The sequence below is a fragment of the Macrotis lagotis genome, chromosome 5 (assembly GCF_037893015.1).
Source record: "Macrotis lagotis isolate mMagLag1 chromosome 5, bilby.v1.9.chrom.fasta, whole genome shotgun sequence".
Taxonomy (NCBI): Eukaryota; Metazoa; Chordata; class Mammalia; order Peramelemorphia; family Peramelidae; genus Macrotis; species Macrotis lagotis.
The window spans coordinates 6,176,726-6,195,044 of record NC_133662.1 but is presented as its reverse complement, the minus strand read 5'-3'; the positions used below and the strand labels follow the sequence as shown (position 1 = coordinate 6,195,044).

The 18,319-nt window shown below is 50.9% G+C and overlaps 3 protein-coding genes and 1 long non-coding RNA gene across 7 annotated transcripts; 3 read left to right on the top strand and 1 right to left on the bottom strand.

Annotated features, from left to right (window-relative positions):
• The first annotated feature begins 54 nt into the window (after positions 1-54).
• On the top strand, positions 55-2,325 carry HSD17B8 (hydroxysteroid 17-beta dehydrogenase 8). 4 transcript variants are annotated; one of them, XM_074236592.1, is made up of 9 exons: positions 105-186; positions 355-602; positions 715-831; positions 967-1,059; positions 1,141-1,226; positions 1,422-1,506; positions 1,645-1,687; positions 1,959-2,033; positions 2,168-2,325. In XM_074236592.1, the coding sequence occupies exons 1-9, from the start codon at positions 141-143 to the stop codon at positions 2,182-2,184; spliced, it is 810 nt and encodes a 269-aa protein (XP_074092693.1). In that variant the 5' UTR covers positions 105-140; the 3' UTR covers positions 2,185-2,325. The 4 variants fall into 4 exon arrangements, with proteins under 4 accessions (XP_074092694.1, XP_074092695.1, XP_074092692.1 ...); XM_074236594.1 differs by lacking the exon at positions 1,959-2,033 and having other exon boundaries at positions 102-186; XM_074236591.1 differs by lacking the exon at positions 2,168-2,325 and having other exon boundaries at positions 102-186; positions 1,959-2,160.
• Positions 224-3,458, bottom strand: LOC141523415 (uncharacterized). The gene is made up of 3 exons (XR_012478483.1): positions 3,090-3,458; positions 1,872-2,423; positions 224-1,681 (listed from the first exon to the last, which is right to left on the bottom strand). It is a non-coding gene; the product is annotated as an uncharacterized LOC141523415 (long non-coding RNA).
• Positions 3,459-3,964: 506 nt separating this feature from the next.
• RING1 (ring finger protein 1) lies at positions 3,965-7,030 on the top strand. The gene is made up of 7 exons (XM_074236587.1): positions 3,965-4,080; positions 4,278-4,421; positions 4,638-4,798; positions 4,975-5,190; positions 5,367-5,762; positions 6,041-6,314; positions 6,626-7,030. Exons 2-7 carry the CDS (start codon positions 4,344-4,346, stop codon positions 6,725-6,727), a joined length of 1,227 nt encoding a protein of 408 aa, XP_074092688.1. The 5' UTR covers positions 3,965-4,080; positions 4,278-4,343; the 3' UTR covers positions 6,728-7,030.
• Positions 7,031-7,480: 450 nt separating this feature from the next.
• Positions 7,481-15,122, top strand: LOC141523407 (uncharacterized). Its single transcript, XM_074236586.1, has 4 exons — positions 7,481-7,637; positions 8,785-9,138; positions 9,627-9,740; positions 10,342-15,122. Exons 2-4 carry the CDS (start codon positions 8,958-8,960, stop codon positions 11,634-11,636), a joined length of 1,590 nt encoding a protein of 529 aa, XP_074092687.1. The 5' UTR covers positions 7,481-7,637; positions 8,785-8,957; the 3' UTR covers positions 11,637-15,122.
• The last annotated feature ends 3,197 nt before the right edge of the window (positions 15,123-18,319 follow it).

The following is an 18,319-nucleotide window of genomic DNA, read 5'->3' as shown; positions in this document are numbered from 1 at the left end:
TGCGGCTTCCCCGGGCTTAGTCCTGAGGAGCTGGAGTTGGCTGTCGCTAAGTGCTAAAGGGCACCGACTCACTTCGGATTGGCTCCAAGTTCTCGGGCCCGCCCCCGTTCCCACTGGCTCGGGGACGAACCCCGCTCCCCATGGCTGCCCAGCTCCGGCTGCGCTCGGCGCTCGCTCTGGTCACAGGTCCGGGGACCCCCGCCCCCCGGGAAGGAGGCGCTTACTCTGACAGGGCCCCATCACGCGAGCAGCGCGGGGCTCCCCCGGGCGGTCCGGTGCCCGCGCCCTCCCCGCGCTGCCCTTCGGCCGCGGCCCCGTTGGGGCGTTGTAGTCATCTCCCCTCTCGCCCCCCAGGTGCGGGCAGCGGCATCGGCCGAGCGGTCAGCCTGCGCCTGGCCCGGGAAGGAGCCCTCGTGGCCGCAAGTGACCGGGATGGGGCGGCGGCCGAAGAGACCGCGCGACTGCTGAAGGGGCCGGGGCCGGGGCCGGGGCCGGAGCCGGGGCCAGGGCCGGAGCCCGGGGCCGGCCCCGGCAGGCACGCGGCCTTCCAGGCGGATGTGGCCGAGGCCGGGGGGGCGCAGGGGCTCATGGAGCAAGTCCAGGTGAGAGGGAGGCTGCGAGTCTGCTCGTGGGCAAAGAAAAGGCAATTGCTCTTCCGGGATTATGTTTTTGTGCTTCTGTGCTGGTAATCTCATGCCCTCCCGCCTCCCCCAGGCCCGCTTCTCCCGCCCCCCATCAGTGGTGGTCTCTTGTGCCGGAATCACTCGAGATGAATTTTTGCTCCAAATGTCTGAAGCCGACTGGGATGAAGTCATTGCTGTCAACCTCAAGGTCTTGACCTGTTGAACGTTTCAAGTCCAGCAGTCATCCTGACCTTGACCTGATTTACCTTCCTAGGAGGGAATGGGAGGGGGTGTCCAAAGTGAGGAAAGTGCCATCTTGGCTATCCTTTCCTGTCATTTTCAGGGCACATTTTTGGTCACTCAAGCTGCAGCTAGAGCTCTGGTATCCGCTGGCTGTGGTGGTTCCATCATCAACATCAGCAGCATCATAGGAAAGGTCAGCCTGAGAGGAACCAAACGGGAGAAAAGGGAGGTAGATTTCCCCCGTGATTTCTGACCAAGCATGACTCATCCACAGGTGGGGAACCTGGGGCAGGCAAACTATGCAGCATCCAAAGCTGGAGTGGACGGAATGACCCGAAGTGTGGCCCGAGAACTTGGACGGTTAGCTTGAGATGGGAGGGATCATTAAGCGGATTACTTTTTTCAGCAGCAAAGTTGTCAGTCCCTGCACCCTGGATATACTAGACCCTAGATCAGATAATAGTAGATAGATTGAAGTCTAGCCTGGCAATCGCCAGGATCAGAATGGAGACTTGGCAATTATCAGGGATTAGTGATAATTCTTCCTCCTCACAGACATGGAATCCGCTGTAACTCCATCCTTCCAGGGTTCATCATGACACCCATGACAAAGAAAGTGCCACAAAAAGTATTGAACAAGGTAGGGGGTCACCTACACCCTCCCTCCATCCAACGAACCTTATCAAAGAGAAAATTATGGACAAGAGGCTCAAACCAAAGAAATCACTTCTCCATAAAAAAAAAAAAATCTTTCTTTTCCCATTGTGTCTACTTTCAGATAACTCCACAAATCCCGATGGGCCATCTTGGGGTTCCTGAGGGTGAGAAACAAGGGTAAAAGAAAAGGAAAGGGCTAAAAAATACAGAAGGGGAAACACTGAGTGGAAGGGGGAGAGAAATTAGGATTAGGTAAGTGGAGATTGAAAGATGTCCTTAGGTACAAGGTTTTAGGTATTTCTGAGGAGGTATCCTTAGGGATGTGAGTTATATGTTATTGGTTCTTGCCTTGGTTATCTGGGGGTGGGGGAGGTAGGGAATCATTATTGGAATCCAATGGGTAGCAGTGTCAGAACTTCTGATCCCATTCCCCAGATGTAGCAGATGTAGTGGCATTCCTGGCATCAGAGGACAGTGGATATATCACGGGGACCACTCTGGAGGTCACTGGTATGATTAGGAAACAAGATCCAATAAAACTGGGAAGGGAAGATGCGGAAGGTTAGAGAAATCCCTATTCCAAGCTTTTCTCATTTTCTCTTTCCCTCTGCCTCCCTCCCTGTTTATGTCTCTGACCCTCCCAGGAGGTCTCTTCATGTAACTCACATGGGGTCCCAAGATACTGAACTCATCTCTTCCCCCAAACAGCACCATGGATGGGGAACAATGGACAGTATATTGGGAAGACAAGTTGTATGAAGAGGGTGTCTGTGACTCTAATAAATTCCAAATCTTCCTACCACCTCTGGTTCCTTCTTGTGTCCAAGCCTTCAGACTCCTCCCTTTTCCTCCTCTCCTTCTTCTCCTGGTGAGATTGTTCCCATTCACAGACTCGTATCCCTGGGCAACCCCCGCCGCCGGGTGTGAGAGGGAGAGTGTGGGATATAGTGCCGGCAGAAGGGGGTCTTGGCTCCACCCTTATAAATGGTGCCCCGAATCCCCAACTTTTCTACATCCTAGGTCCTGCAAGGGGGGGGAGGGGGAGGGGGTATCCACGGCCCGTACTCCCGACTCGGGCCTTGGTAAGGGGGGTGGGGGACAGTGTGGAACAGGTGCCCTAACCTTCATCTTTTTCTCCCCTCAATCCCTTTTCTATTCCCAGCCCCCCTCCTCTATGCTTCACAATAGTGCAGCCGGCCCAGGGTCGGGGTGGGGGGTGGGGGATTAGGGGAGGTGGCCAGGATTAGGGGAGGGGGCCAGCCACTGAAAGGGCCAGAAGGGATGAAAGAGGGGCCTGGGGAGAAAAGAAAGGAGGAGTAATGGGGAGGGGATAGAAGGGGGCCGGGGGCGAATCGCCTCTGGAGCCCACTTAAGGACTGGCTACGGACCGAAGAAGAGGACAGGGAAGTGGGGGGCTCGGGAGGGGGGCTCGGGAGGGAAAAAGGGTGGCCTGCTGGGGTAGGGTGGGGGAAGAAGAAACACCCCCCCCCCCACCTCCTCAAAGATTCCCCGATCGGTCCCCAGCCATCTTCCCTACTTGGCCCCGGCTCTCTGGTCTCTAAGTACCTGCATGGGCGGGGGTCCAGGCTCCTCTCCGTTTCCTGTGTATTTCCCGCCCCCCCTTCTGAGAGTTGGGGTCCCCTCCCTGCCCTTACCTCCCTCCCCCAAGCCCAGGCACGTCCAGGTCCGTCTGCTCCCCTCCCGGCCCCCGGCCACCCCTCGGCCCTGCGCAGGGTGGGGTCTATCTACCCCGGGGGGTTCCATCTATCCCTAGGGGCTCCATCTACCCCGGGGGCTCCATCTACCCCGGGGGGGGCTCCACCTACCCCGGGGGCTCCATCTACCCCTGGGGGCTCCATCTACCCCGGGGGGGCTCCACCTACCCCGGGGGCTCCATCTACCCCTGGGGGCTCCATCTACCCCGGGGGGGGGCTCCACCTACCCCGGGGGCTCCATCTACCCCGGGGGGCCACCCTGCTCGGGCCCCCGCCCGGGCCGCGGCTCCTGATTGTCCAAACGCAATTCTCGCGGCTCCGGCCCCCGAGAGTTGGGTGTGGACATCCCGAGCCGCGGCCCCCACGCCTCGCAGAGGAGGACACCCGCCACGGACGAGGGGGTCCCCGAGGTGCAGCAGGGTGGGAGCGAGAAGGCGCGGCGTGCCCCGGGGCGGGGGGCCCGAGCCTGGCTGCGGGGCCGGCGGCTCGAGGCCCCGCGGGCAGGGCCGGCCATTGCCCCGGCGCTCTCAGGTGCGGGGGAGCCCACGTGGAGCAGGAGCGCGCCGCGCCGGCCCGGGCCCTCACGTGGAGGGGGCGTGTCACGTGTGCGCAGGAGGGGACACCCCCCCCCCCCCCCCCCCCGCTCCGCGTCTCCCCCGCGTTCCGAGCGGCCGGTGACGTAACCGTGGTTCTGAGCCGGACGGGGGAGGGAATGGGGAGGCGGAAGTGACGCAAGGGCCCGAGCGCCCCGGCCATGGCGGCGGCGGCGGGAGCGGCGGTGCTGGCGGCAGGGCCGGGGCCCTGAGTGGGAGGGCCCGGGGACTGAGGGGACTCGGCCGCAGGTACGCGGCGCCGGGGCGCAGGGACGGGCGGGCCGCCGGCGGCGGGGCGACCCCGAGAGGAGGGCCCGAGGCTGGGGGCGGGGGAGGGAAAGGAGGAGGGGAGGGGGAGGGGAGGAAACGTAAGGGGGCGGAGCCTCGGGCGGGCGCGTGCAGGAGGGGCGGGGCGAGCGGCACTCAGACACTGTCCCCACCCCCAGGATCCCCCGGCCGCCCCTCCGTGGCCTTCTGGGTGCCCAGACCTGGGGGGGAGACTCCTGGTCACCATGGCGACCCCAGCGAACGCCCAGAGCGCCAGCAAAACGTGGGAGCTGAGCCTCTACGAGCTGCATCGGACGCCCCAGGTGAGGAGGGAGACCCCGTCTGCACATACTCCCCCACCAACCTCCATCCCTAAAATGTACGCTGTCTCCAGTGAACCCCCATCCTGCCTGTACCCCAAGTCCCACCTTCTTAGGAGACCCAAGCTTGCATCTTCCCTGTGCTTTTTCTCAACTCTGACCTCCCTGCCCTCACCCCTCCCTTCATCCCTGTCATTCTCTCTCTCTCCCCTCCCGCAGGAGGCCATCATGGATGGCACAGAGATCGCTGTTTCCCCCCGATCCCTACATTCAGAGCTCATGTGCCCAATCTGTCTGGACATGCTGAAAAATACCATGACCACAAAGGAGTGCCTCCATCGATTCTGCTCCGACTGCATTGTCACTGCCCTGCGTAGCGGGTATCGGAAGACACACGTGCTGGAATAGGGGGCTTATGGGAGGAGGTTCTGTACTTTCTCATTTGTGAAGATCCTTGTGAATGATATCATAGTCCCTTTTGACTGTGCAAAACTAACAAAACCAATTGTTGTGGCTGGTTTTTAAGTGATTTTTTTTTCCCTGTAACTCAACTTAGGAACAAAGAGTGCCCTACTTGTAGGAAGAAACTGGTATCAAAGCGATCTCTTCGGCCTGATCCAAACTTCGATGCACTGATCTCCAAAATTTATCCAAGTCGAGAGGAGTATGAGGCACATCAGGATCGGGTCCTCATCCGGCTTAGCCGTCTGCACAACCAGCAAGCCCTGAGCTCCAGCATTGAAGAGGGGCTCCGAATGCAGGCAATGCACAGGTATGGGAATGGTGACAACGAAATGCTAGGAGCTAAATTCTGGAAGGTTTCCGATCATTTAATAGGTAAAATTTCACAATTCTTACTTTCTTGTTCTTTGATCTCCTAACATCTGGACCTCAGACTCCTACCTTCCAACATTCTGATTTCCTAAGTGATATTCTTTGCTTCTACAGGGCCCAGCGTGTAAGGAGGCCGATGCCAGAGTCAGACCAGACAACAACAATGAGTGGTGGGGAGGGAGAACCTGGTGAGGGAGAGGGAGATGGGGATGGGGAAGATGTTAGTTCAGACTCTGCCCCAGACTCCACTCCTGGACCTGCCCCCAAGCGACCCAGACCAAGTGTTGTAGGGGCTAGTAGTGGAGGGACAGGGGGAGGGGCTACTGGAGGTATAGGTGGGGGAGCAGGCTCTGAGGATTCTGGGGACCGGGGTGCCCCCCTGGGTGGGGGGACCCTGGGCCCACCAAGCCCACCCGGGGCTCCCAGTCCTCCAGAGCCAGGAGGAGAGATCGAGCTTGTGTTCCGGCCCCATCCTCTGCTGGTCGAAAAAGGAGAATACAGTCAGACTAGGTGAGGAGATTCTTCCCCCTCCCCCAGCAACTGTCAAAAACTAGGGAACCAAATGGGATGCCCCCAAATCCCAGGGCTTCCTTTCTGTAATCGAGGCAATGATTTTATCTAGCAATTTGCCCCAAACTCAGAAATATATATATATATATAATGCAAAAAACTCTTAGCAGAAAGGAAACTTCTGAAAACCCCAGGAGGCCCTTTCTATTGATATTGTCATGTTTTGTACTTCACTAGCTCTCTGCTTTTTTCACTGATTATTTGCTCCAATTCTTCAGATATGTGAAAACAACGGGGAATGCCACAGTTGACCACCTCTCTAAGTACTTGGCTCTAAGGATTGCACTTGAGCGGAGGCAGCAACAAGAGGCTGGGGAACCTGGAGCACCAGGTGGAGGAGTTCCAGAAGCTGGAGGACCTGAGGGAGGTGGGGGGGAGGCACCAGGAACTGGAGGAACTGATGGACCAGAGGAGCCAGCCTTGCCCAGCCTGGAGGGCGTCAGTGAGAAGCAGTATACCATCTACATTGCACCTGGGGGAGGAGCTTTCACGGTGAGAGGACAGAAGGGAATGATTATGGGGGAGGTATTGGGCACTAAAGAAAAGTTAAAGACAAAACGTGTTCCATTCACCTTATCACTAATTAGTTTTTCTGTTTACCATTCTCTCCTGTCTTTCTCCTTGTCCTTCCATTTATCTCCCATTACTTTCCTCTTTTATTCTTATTTTTTGTCCATTCCTCTCCCTCTTTTCTTTTTTTTTATATCTCTCTTCTGTTCCCCATTATTTTCTTTCCTTCCTGCTGATACCAATCTTTTCTCCCTTTCCTTCCACCTTCTTTCTGCTTTATTCCTTATCCCCAGACTCTGAATGGCTCACTGACCCTGGAGTTGGTGAATGAGAAGTTCTGGAAGGTGTCCAGACCCCTGGAGTTGTGCTATGCCCCCACCAAGGACCCCAAGTGACCCGAGGGGTTTGGGGGTCATAGGGCTTCTGTGTGTATGTCCTAGCTCTGCCTCCAGGTCTGTGTTCTCCCCACCCCATTACCCTGCCCGGCAGGCCGGCGAGAGGACATCGATGAGGACAAGTGGCTTTTATACAAAGTGTCTATATCAGATTCTTCTATATTGTACAGAGTGGGGTGTGCGCCCCCAACTCCTTCCTTTTCTACTCACCAGTCACCTCCCTTCTGTAATGGGGATGTTGTAGAGGGAGAAAAACCTCCCTTTCCCCCAACAACAACGCATTTGCTTTTTTTTTCTTTCAAATCTGTGTCTGTCTGTGTGTGTTAGGGGAAGAGGGAATGGGGCAAAAAAGGAAGGGGAAATGAATAGCCAAAAATATTTTGGCTGCTGGCTCCGTGGGAAAAAATCACTCTTCCTTTGGGGAAAGGGAGTTGTGTCAAGGCCCTGATACAATCCGAAAGCTGGAAGGAGCAACGCGGAGGATACAAACGAGTCCCCGCCGGGCCGGGCCGGGCCCGGCTCCTCGCGCCCCGCCCCGCCCCGCCCCCGCGCCGCCTGAGCAGGGCCGCGGCCCGGACCGCGGCTCCCAGGAGGCCGGGCCGGGCATCGGCCGCGCCGCGGCCCGGGGGCCTTCGGGGGCTGTAGTTCTTGCAAGTCCAGACAGTGGGGGGCGCGGAAGGGGCCCGGGCCCCGGAGGCGCCCCCCAGCCGCCGGGGTCGGGAGGAGCCCGCGGACTTCTAGCCCCGGCTTTGGGAAGCGGGGCGGCTCCGGGAGGGAGCGAGGGCCCCCCGCCCCTCCGGGCACTCTGCCCCTCACTTCCTGTTTCCGCTCTTCCTCTCATTCCTCCCCCTCCCCAAATTCCTGTGGCTGAGCTCAGTCCGCTGTCTGGCTGGCAGAGTCGGTGGTGCAGGTAATCGGCCCGCCCGGCCCCCTCCCCGAACCCGGGTCCCAGCGAGGGTCCTCCCCAGCCCCACCGGAGTCCTCCATGCCGGGGCCCCCCGCACCTCCGGCGCTCTATGCCAGGGACCCTCCCACTGCCCCTGGGCGTCCCGAGACCCCAGAGCCTGGCCTCTGTGGGCCACCGACCCTCAGCGCCAGGAGCTCCCCCACAGCCCCCGAAACCCGTGGTCCCAGGGACCTGCCCTGCCCCTGCCCCTCCCACACCCCTAACTCGATGCCCGACCCCCTACCGCGTCCAGAGCCCAGACAAGCTCAACGCCAAGGACCCTCTCAGCAAGCGCGACCCCCAGTATTGGACGTCCTCGCTGCTCAAGGAAACTCCCGCAGCCTTGGGGATCCCCGATGCCAGGGAGCCTCCTTTCCCAGATTCTCTGCCCTGGGGACTCAGCCGCTTTACCTTTCGAGTCTTTTAGAGCCCCTCAGTGCCAAAAGTGTCTTAAGACCCCGCGACCCTCAGTACCGTAGACCTCAATTCTTGTGTCTTCACAGCCGATGGATTTCAATACTGAGACCATGCCAGAACCCCCACCACCCCCCACCCCATACCTAACACTAGGGAGCCTCCCCAGAACCAGGCTCTTCCTGGAGCCTTTGGGAATATCCCAGTGCCACAAACTCTCCCAGTATTACCCCAATATCACCAATTCCCATAGTTCTTCCCCCCAATTCTCTCTAGCTTTGCAGGTCCTCTAATCACTACACATACTCTCCAGCCCCCAACGTCAAACCCAGACAGCACCTGCCCAGTCGCCAAGCTTCCTAACAAATCACCTAAGTTCCTGTCCTCGAATCCTGCCAACCCGCCTCTCACAACTTCCCCGGGCGGGCATTCTGTTCCTGACTCCCCCAGCTTCTCTCCGTTTCCTCTGTCTCTGTTCTGGGAGGTGTGGTGGCATGCAAGGGAAAATGGGAACCCACTGAGACCTGAGACCTTGTTTGCTCGCCTAGAGCAGTCTCCACTATTTGGTGCCTCGAAGAAATCTCAAGGTGGGGGGGAAGGGGGACAGGATGATTTGGGAAAAGGGGCGGGGATAAAGGTCTAGAAATGCATAAGAAGAGAAGCGGTGGAATTTCTCTCTACTTTGTTTTGGTTTCAGAGATAGCGTCCCTTTCCCCTATCCTCATCAAGTCTAACTTCCCAGTAGCCCTTCCGTTCTCCCTGGTCCTGCTCCCCTCTTACTCCACCCTGGCGCAGCCCACAATTCCCCTTTCCCCCTGCCCTTCCCCTTCCTCCCCACGGCGCTGTCCTTCCCCTTCTTCTCCAGCTCTCATGTCACCTACATCCTCCCATCCTCCTCTCCTCTCTACTCCTCACTTTTCTCCCCCTTCCCCCTCGTTGTCTTCCACTCTTCACCTCGATCCCCCACCCCCAGTGCCCGTAACTCTCACAGACATGGCTGTGTATTTTGGAGATGTGATGTGGGAGAGCTACCGGAATCTCATCTCCTTGGGTAAGTACCTTTACCTCCGTCCCCCCTCCCACCTCCCTGATTCTGACATCCATTCTATCAGGGGTGTTGCATTAGAATGCCAGCATTTCACATCTAGGTCTCTCCTCTGAATTCAGCCCCAGTCATCCTGCCTCCCCCACGCCTGAATCTTCCTGACTCCGGCAACCTGCTATTTATCAAACACTTTTACTTTGCAAGTATCTGTGCTAGAGATAAAGGATATGAGATCACACCAAAAAGGCATCGTTTTGCCTCTTTGAAGAGATGAGGCAGACAAGCTGACAGTACAGTGAAGTGTATTCTAAATACCAATAAATAATAAGTGCAGAATTCTTGAGTGAGATCATAACAATCTAGAGTGGCCAAGAAAAGTGGAGGAAAAAACTTGAGCTGGGCCTTGAAGAATGGCTATAGGATTCTATTTGAGGAAGGCTAGGAAGGGAAAATGTTTTAGATAGAATAATGAACCTTGTTCTTTCTTGCCCCAGGGTTTCCAGTCCCCAAACCAGAACTGATCACTCACCTGGAGCAAAGGGCTGAGCCATGGGGCCCAGGCTCTCAGGAGTCTGAAGAAAAGGGAATCCCAAAAGTTCCCTACCCAGGTAAGTAACCAGCCCAGAGAGGATCCTTTTTGCCCTCATCCTTGACATTCTGCTCAGAGAGGGAATCATCAGGTCCAGGATTTAGTGCCTGAACGAGCTTTGGAAATCACTAAATCTAACCTCATTTTACAGGGGAGGAAATTGAGTTCTAGAGAGGAGAATCGACTTGCCAAGCTAAAGGGCTAGAAAAGGATAGGAGCAGGAGTCCACATTTCTCTAATGCTAAAACCATTGCTCTTCCTACCGTATCACCCTGGCCTAAGAATGGAGCTCTGCCTCACACCTCCTCACCCTCCTAAACTATACTTTTGCTCCCCAGTAATTGGCAGGAATCACCAAAGTCCCTACCCTTGCTGTCAATAGAGAGGGTTAACCTCTATTCCTCACCCCCACCCCCATCCCTTCCTCCTTCTGTCTCCCAGGATAGAAACTGCTTATGAAGCATCCTGATCCACTCCAAGTCCCTTCAGGAATTCCCTTTAGAAATATCAAAATATCAAGGCAGGGAGGAGAGTAGCTTCCATAGAGACTGTCTTTGGTTCACCATAAGATCCTCTTCTTCCTCAATATTTCCTTCATTTCATCACTGTCTCTCTCACAGGCTTGAGGACCAAGGAAGAAGAGGAAACAGAATCAGTCTCTGACCCTCCCCCTGCCTCGGAGGGTTCCCCACCACCAGCTGTACCCTGTGACCCAGCCCTACCTCCACCCCCAGCATCCCCACCACCACCCCTTAAACCCTTTTCCTGTCCTGAATGTGGTTCCTGCTTCTCACGACGCTCCCACCTCTCTCGCCATAGGCTGATCCACTCTGGCGAGCGTCCCTTCCCTTGCCCAGAATGTGGCAAGTGCTTTGCCCAAGGTGCCCATTTGGCCTTGCATCTGCGTTCCCACACAGGCGACCGACCGTATTCTTGTGGTCAGTGTGGTCGAAGCTTTCGCCATGGCTCCCACCTGGCCCGGCACCGACGTACACATCTGCCTGAGCCCCCCTACCGATGTGGCCAGTGTGGCAAAGGTTTCTCCCAGAGTTCTGGGCTCCTGCAGCATGCCACTGTCCACACAGGCGAGCGTCCCTATATCTGTGCCGTTTGCGGCAGAGGCTTTGGCCGCCACCCCAGTCTCATCCGACACCAGAAGTCCCATTCTGGTGAACGCCCTTTCCCCTGTCCTGAATGTGGCAAGCGCTTCACACAGAGTGCCAACCTTGCCCGCCATCTTAGGACACACACTGGAGAGACACCATACCTATGTGGGGAGTGTGGGCGTGGCTTTAGCCAGCACCCTCGCCTCGTGGCACACCGAAAAGCCCACCACACAGGGCCCCCACCCCCACCTCCTCCTGTACACTCTTGTGCTGACTGTGGTCTACTGTTTCCTCAGGCTCTGGCACTGGCCCGTCACCGGGCAGCCCAGCATGGTGGTGAGAAACCATTCCGCTGCACCCAGTGTGGGGAGGGTTTTGGCCACCGCTCCAATCTGCGGCGCCATCAGCGTGGCCATGGTGGAGAGAGACCATACCGCTGCAGTCAGTGTGGCAAAGGTTTTGGTCAGAGCTCAGGGCTGGTCCAGCACCAGCGTGTTCACACTGGTGAGAAGCCCTTCCGCTGCCCAGATTGTGGGCGTGGATTCCGCTATAGCTCCAACTTGGCACAACATTACCGTGGCCACACTGGGGACCGGCCCTTCCGGTGTGAACACTGCGGACGTGGTTTTACCCGTAGTTCTCACCTGCTTCGGCACCGTGCCACACATGGTGGGGAGGATGGAGATGAGGACTGTGGGCCTGGAGGGATCCCTGTACTATCAATTAAGACAACTTCCATAAGCCAGGAATCTCCCGAGGAATCTGGAAATACTGTCCAAATAACTGACCCCCTATCTCAGCCAGAGTGACCTATTTATTTCCTGTGATTGGAGCAGCCCTCTTTGGCTGGAGCGACTCCCAAAGCAATCACTTTCTTGTGGTCCAAATGATCACTGTCCCTTTGTCTTTCCTGAGAGAGGGGGTAACCAGCTCACCCTACCCATACCAGGAGTGAGAGCCCCAAAGTGCACTCCTTGTGTCTCTGGCGTGGAGGGGTGGGGTTCCCTGTGCCTAAGAAAGAGTATTCCCCAAAGGAGAGTAAGCTCCCTGTTCCTCTTTGGGTAGAAGAGTTCCCTTCTTCATCTTTCTCTATCTAAGGGACTTGATGAGGCTGTCTCAGGAATATCTGGGAATCAGTAGTTTCTACAGGAGACCTCAAGGGAGATAAACGAAATCCATGTGATACTCCTTGCCTGGGATAAGAGAAACCACACTAAACACCTCTAGAAGTTGCACTTGGTCCTTAACCACCACCACCTTTAATTCCTTTGTCTGACCTCATGATGCCCTGGAGCCTACCTGGGGTCCTTTCTCCCCTGGGCACCAAAGAACTATCCCTAATTCCTCTAACAATGTGATCTCTCTTCTCCCAAGGGATCACTAAACACTTGACTATAGGTCTCCCCAAGGGTTCCAGATCTCTAAAACGCCTTGTCACATTGAAGCCAAGGCTAAGCCAGGCTAACCCCTTCCAGTTAATTACCTTCCCTTGACTTACTAACATTCCATAGAAAACCTGTGTTTTCCATGCTGTAGGTGCTGTCTTCAGTGATGTAGCTCAGAAATTGCCCATGCCCATGGCAATTCTTATTTCTGTGCCCTCTCCCCCTCCCAACAAAAACAATTACCTAGGTCAACTTTTAGAAGATGAACCCATCCAAACTTAATTAGGTTGCTCCTAGTGCATCAGACTCAGTGGGTTACTAGACTGTACTTTGAAAGTTTTTTTCAGTTTAATAAGACCTGCCAAAGTTTAAATAGATTTCCCTCACAGCAAAACTTTCAAGAACCCAGCCTCACCTCCATATCAAAATAAGGCATCAGAGTAAGACTAAAGTAGAATATTCCCTTGAATTGAGGCCTAAGAATGTGGGGAGATTTTACTGGGGATATCAGGAGCGTTATAGGAGTGCAATAGTAGGATCAAATTGAAAGAAACAAAAGAAGTTTGAAGGGGAACAAGGGAATTTGGAGAGAGATTAGGAGACAGAAATAAATGGAGGGAATATAACTTTTTAAAAAGTAATAATTTCACCATACATGTATTGTGCTTTATAGTTGACAAAAATTTCACATCTTTTTATTTAATCCCCACAACCCTGTGAGATAGATAGGATAGATAGATGGGAGAGTCCAAGGGCCTGAGAGAGGAAGAGGCATCCTCACATACCAGCAAAAGGCAAAACCAGTACTGGAACTTGACTTTCTGATTCGAGTCCATTCTGATGGATGCTCCACATAGTCATACCACCTCTAAGGCACTAGTTGACCTGGTCTCTGCCATCAGAGAGCTTATAGTCTATTTGAGAAAATGGAATATCTAGAAAAACTTACAAGGCAATATATCTATGAGGACAAAACAGTATGTAGTGAGATCCCTTATTTACATTCATGAGATGTATATTTCTTCACACTTCCCCCTTAGGTTGCTAAGGTGCTAAATTCCCACCACAAGTACATTTCCCACCCTTTGCAAGTAAAAGACCATATATGAAAAGCAGCCCATTGTTCTCATAAAAGTTTTCAGTTAGGAATTTGCAGTGCTTATACAGACATGTCACAGTTGAGAAAATTCAATCTAGTGCCAAAGCTGAATCTAAAGGAGGGGACTATTCCCATCTTTCCTTGAAGAAGGTACTATGGGTTGACTAGGATGAGGAAAGTCCATACTTGCAATAACCTTTATTTTTATGGTTGACATTAAAGAATAGTTATTTTAGTTAATTTATTAATTCTCTGCATTGTAACTTTTGGGCTGTTAAATACTCAATAAATGTTTGAATTGAAATTTGTCCTAGAATGTGTCAAAGGGATTTACCTTTCTTTGTATCCCAATATTAGAGCAGGGCCTTGGCACACAGTAAGTACTGAGTAAATATTTGTTCATTTACTATTTTGACAAATGCCAGAAAAAACCATGGGATGTTTACTATTCAATCTTAAGAGATCATTGTATACAAACTTATTGCTTTGCAATTAAGGAAATAGAGGCCCAGAGAGGGGAAATAGGTAATATTGTAAAATAGTGTCAAGCTATAATGTGAATTGTATAAAAATGCTGAAGAGACCAGAGAATGATCTGAAGCAAGGAAATGCTTTCTGAAGGAGATAAGAGTAAAAAGAGGGAAGGATAAAGAAAGGAGAGAATCATGCTAATAACTGATTGGCTGGCTATAGTGAATAGTAAAGAATATATGGAAGGATGGAAAAATGACCCATGGAAATGAAGGAGCTGATTTGACCACAAATAAGAATGAATGGTAGAAGTCTGCCACTGAGGGGAGGGTGATAGAAAAATGTGTAATTTATAAATATGCTAATGAATGAATGTTGAAAGACTTCTATAACATGTAATTGGAAAAATAAAATATCAATTAAAAAAATGAATGGTAGAAAAGTGTAGGAAATACAAGTGGTAGAAGACTTTGAATGCCAAATTGAAAATTGTGGACAGGTTTTGATGGGAGACAAAGAATCATAATAGATCCTTGAGTAGAGGGCTGGCATGATGGAAATGGTTTATCAGTAGCTAGGAAGGACTGGAGCAGGAAGAATCAGATCAGAAAAAGTAGTTTTAAAAGTCTGATGTTGGGGCAGCTAGGTGGCGTAGTGGATAAAGCACCGGTGTTGGAATCAGGAGTACCTGGGTTCAAATCCAGTCTCAGACACTTAATAATTACCTAGCTGTGTGACCTTGAGCAAACCACTTAACCCCATTTGCCTTGCAAAAAACCTAAAAAAAAAAGGTTTGATGCCAATTCAGATTTCTGAATGGAAAATAAGACTTTGGGAAGAAGCCTGCATAGAGTAGCTGACAATCTCCATCATGTCCATATCCCTACGTTATTCTACTAGAAACTCTGAGGGACTTCACCTTGAGTGAGATCTAGGATTTTCTCTTTCTAGGCTGAGCTGGGTTACCTCATTCCCAGTGGTGGAATTTCTTCAGTTGTATGTATTTTCTCATATATACTTTCTCAGATTTCTATTTTACTATTGACTTGGATTTCTTTGCTACCAGCAAAAAGACAAAACAAACAAACAAAAGGCTTTATGGATACTTGAGGTGCAAGATAGTAAAGACTTACACATGTACTTTGTGCTGATTATGAGCCAGCTTTGTGCTAAGTACTGGGCATAAAAATATATAATACCATTCCTACCCTCCTGGTGTTTACATTATACTAGGGAAGATACAACTTGTTCACAAATAAGTGAAATACTTATATACAAAATAAATTCAATAATTTGGGAGGCACTAAAAACCAGTGGAAATCAGGAAAAGCCTCTTGAATGAAGTGATACCTGAGCAAATTTTTCAGGGGAGTTAGGGGTTCCAAGAGTGGGACTGAGGGGCATGGGGGACAGTCCTGTCATGGAAAACAACTTATACCAAGCCATGGAGGCAGAAGATAGAATTTTGCATATAGAAAACAGCAAATAGGGGTGGCTAGGTAGCACAGTGGATAAAACACCGGCCCTGAAGTCAGGAGTGCCTGGGTTCGAATCCGGTCTCAGACACTTATTAATTACCTAGCTGTGTGGCCTAGGCAAGCCACTTAACCCCATTTGCCTTGCAAAAACCTAAAAAAAAAAAAACAAAAAAACCAGCAAATAGGTCAGTTTGCCTGAAGCTTAGATTTCTAGAGAGGTGTTTAATCACTTCTGAGAGATAAATAGAGTCTAATTGTAAAGGATTAAATACCAAAGAAGCAACTTTAGCCTAAACCAGTGAAGCTTCTTAAGCAGGGGAATGAGTGGTCAGACTTGTGCTTTAGTGATATCACTTTAGCAGAAATGGGGAAGAAGGACTAGAGACAGGGAGATCACCAGGAAAACTCTTACAACAGTTCAGACAAGTGGTATTGAGACCTTAAATTAGGGTAGCGGCCATATTAATGGAGAGGAGAAAACTGGTAAGAGATATAATGGAGGCAGAATGGACAAGATTTGTCAGATCCTTGGATATGGAAGTTGAGGGAAAGGAAAGAATCAGTAATGATGCCTAGACTGTGACCACTGTGAGGTTAAAAATGGAGACTATTACCTTCCCCTTTTTATAGATAAGGCCCAGGGAAGTTAAGTGATTTGTCTGTGGTCATATAGCCAGTCACAACTGGAATCCAGCTCCTCAGATTCCATCTCCATTGTCTTTTCCACTCCTGCCCCTTCATTTCACCTTCCCTGCTATGTTGTAATTGTGGACCTTGTGCTCGATTGTCCCCTAAGTCAGATGAGAAGACAAACCAGGGATGGGTATAGGAAGAGTGGCAATGGGCTTGGCAAGAGCAAGGGAAACGAGGAAGAAAGTCTCAACGAGTAGTGGCAAGGAGAAAATGTGAAGTGAGTTCCTGTGGCCATGGGGCCACATTCTCAAATAGCTGCTGGTATGTAAGGAATGTGAATAAATGGGGCATCTACAAGTTGGGGACTGCCTGGGCTGTTTTGTACTTCAGTACAAGGTTTAGCTCCCCTATCACAAAAGTCAGCTTCCCTGATTTAAGGCCTCTTTGTAGCCCTCAGAATACCCAGAGTAATACTTAGCACAGAGGAGAGGCATAATAAGTCAGTAATTAACTCATTGTGATTCCTACCACTCCTGTATCAATGACCAGAAACTAAAGTAGGAGAAATTCAGGTTAAACATGAGAAAGAACACCCCCATAGTTAGGAAAGAAATAGGCATTAATTAAGAGCCAACCACTTTATTAAAAAAGAGTCTTATTAAAACCCTGGGAGGTTGGTGCTATTACTATCATCCCCATTTTACTGATGAGGAAACTGAGACAAAGTTAATTGACTTGCCCAGGGTCACACAGCTATCACACTAATTTGAGGTTGGATTTGAACCAGGATCTTCCTGACTCTAGGTCCAGCTCTCTGTTCCCTGAGCCACCTAGTTGGTACAGATACTTTAGCAAAACTGAGGCGGCCATATATTGGGGGCGGGGAATAGTGATTCTGGAGTCAGAGAACCTGGGATTAAATACTAGTTCTGCTAGTAACTATATAACTTTGGACAAGTCACTTAATTTCTCTGGGCTCTCTGTTTTCTCCTGTGTAAAATGAGGGGTCTAGATGTAATGATTGATCTCTAAACTCTTTAAATCTGTGATCCCCAAGGAATCAGCTTGTAGGGAATCTCTCAAAATAGCAAAGACAATGGAATGGAGTTCCTGGGAAAGTCACCAGCTGTTTTTCAGGAATCCCTTAAACCCCAACAAGAATTTATATTTTATTTCTAATGTCCTGCAGTGTCCTATAATCTGGAAGACCTGAGTTTAAATCCAACTGTGACCCCGGGGCAAATCAATTGACCTTTGTCTGACCCAGTTGCCTCAAATGTAAAAAAAAAAAAGGATCACTTGCCTCTCTAGTTGTTGTAAGGATCAAACAAAGCAATATTTGGAAAGAGTTTAACATAGTGCTTGTGACATATACTTCTTCATTCTCTCCTCTCCTATTGAATAGAGGATATAGAAAAGTTTACTGTAAGTCAAGAGAAATATTTTGATGGAAAAAGATTCTATTTTGCAGCAAATGAGTATAGTAGCATTGTATTTGATAAGTCTAAAGACAAATTTTAGGAATAAAAATTCATCATTTAGTAAAATTGTTCGGAGAACTGAAAAGCAAGTCTGGAAGAAATTGGGTATAGATTTTACAACATTTATCAAGAAGTCAAAATAGTTACCTGATATAGAGCTAGTACAATAAAATCTGAGAAACATGGGACATATGACCTATTAGACTTTTGAATGGGCAAACAATTTATGAAGAAACCCCTATTCTGCAATGACAAATTATAAATAGCTACAGACTGGCTTTTGTAAAGGGAGTTTCTATACCAGGGAGTTTCTTGCCTGAAATGAAATTGGATCTGGACCAAATACACCCACCCTAAACCATTAACATTGATAATAGGGTGAGAAGTCCAGAAAGTAGGGACATGGAAATTGAAGTATAGATCCTGGAAAACAATTCTTAAGTCTGGAGGCACAATCTAGAGAAGAAGTTAGAGATACTAATAGGCTACTAATCTTCAATGTCCTACTTTCAGCAACTTACCTACAGTAAAATAACTTCTAATCTCAACTCCCCACCTACGTCTCAGGGACTTCTTTTCCAGTATCAGAAATGCCTTGATTTTTGATTCTCTGAAACGGGAGGTGGTCCTGTGTAGAATAAGACTATGGACTACCTTTACTCTCATTCTGTAAGGGGATAATAGATAGAGTATGTGGCCATGAGGAGTTCATCCTGAGAGTCATCGAGACCTGGGACAACAGGAAGGTCCAAACCAGAGTGCTCTGAACTCAGGAAGGAGCTCTGGCCCTTCTCTCTCTTTTTTTCCTGCCTTTCATCCTTATCTTGTTGAATATTCTCAGGAAGGACCTTTTGTCCTTATCCCTCTGCCTTTCATCCTCATATTGTTCAACTGTCCCAAGAAGGAGTTCTGGTACTTACCTCTCTACCTTTCATCTTTATCTTG

What these genes read in the sequence shown, in the direction of transcription:
- HSD17B8 (XM_074236591.1), top strand. Translation starts at nt 141, where the DNA reads ATGGCTGCCCAGCTCCGGCTGCGCTCGGCGCTCGCTCTGGTCACAG. An exon ending in GGCTCATGGAGCAAGTCCAG is followed by an intron (nt 603 to 714) that starts GTGAGAGGGAGG and finishes CGCCTCCCCCAG; the next exon opens with GCCCGCTTCTCCCGCCCCCC. An exon ending in TCAGCAGCATCATAGGAAAG is followed by an intron (nt 1,060 to 1,140) that starts GTCAGCCTGAGA and finishes ACTCATCCACAG; the next exon opens with GTGGGGAACCTGGGGCAGGC.
- RING1 (XM_074236587.1), top strand. Translation starts at nt 4,344, where the DNA reads ATGGCGACCCCAGCGAACGCCCAGAGCGCCAGCAAAACGTGGGAGCTG. An exon ending in CGAATGCAGGCAATGCACAG is followed by an intron (nt 5,191 to 5,366) that starts GTATGGGAATGG and finishes TTGCTTCTACAG; the next exon opens with GGCCCAGCGTGTAAGGAGGC. An exon ending in CTGGGGGAGGAGCTTTCACG is followed by an intron (nt 6,315 to 6,625) that starts GTGAGAGGACAG and finishes CCTTATCCCCAG; the next exon opens with ACTCTGAATGGCTCACTGAC.
- LOC141523407 (XM_074236586.1), top strand. Translation starts at nt 8,958, where the DNA reads ATGTCACCTACATCCTCCCATCCTCCTCTCCTCTCTACTCCTCACTTT. An exon ending in CCGGAATCTCATCTCCTTGG is followed by an intron (nt 9,139 to 9,626) that starts GTAAGTACCTTT and finishes TTCTTGCCCCAG; the next exon opens with GGTTTCCAGTCCCCAAACCA. An exon ending in CCCAAAAGTTCCCTACCCAG is followed by an intron (nt 9,741 to 10,341) that starts GTAAGTAACCAG and finishes TCTCTCTCACAG; the next exon opens with GCTTGAGGACCAAGGAAGAA.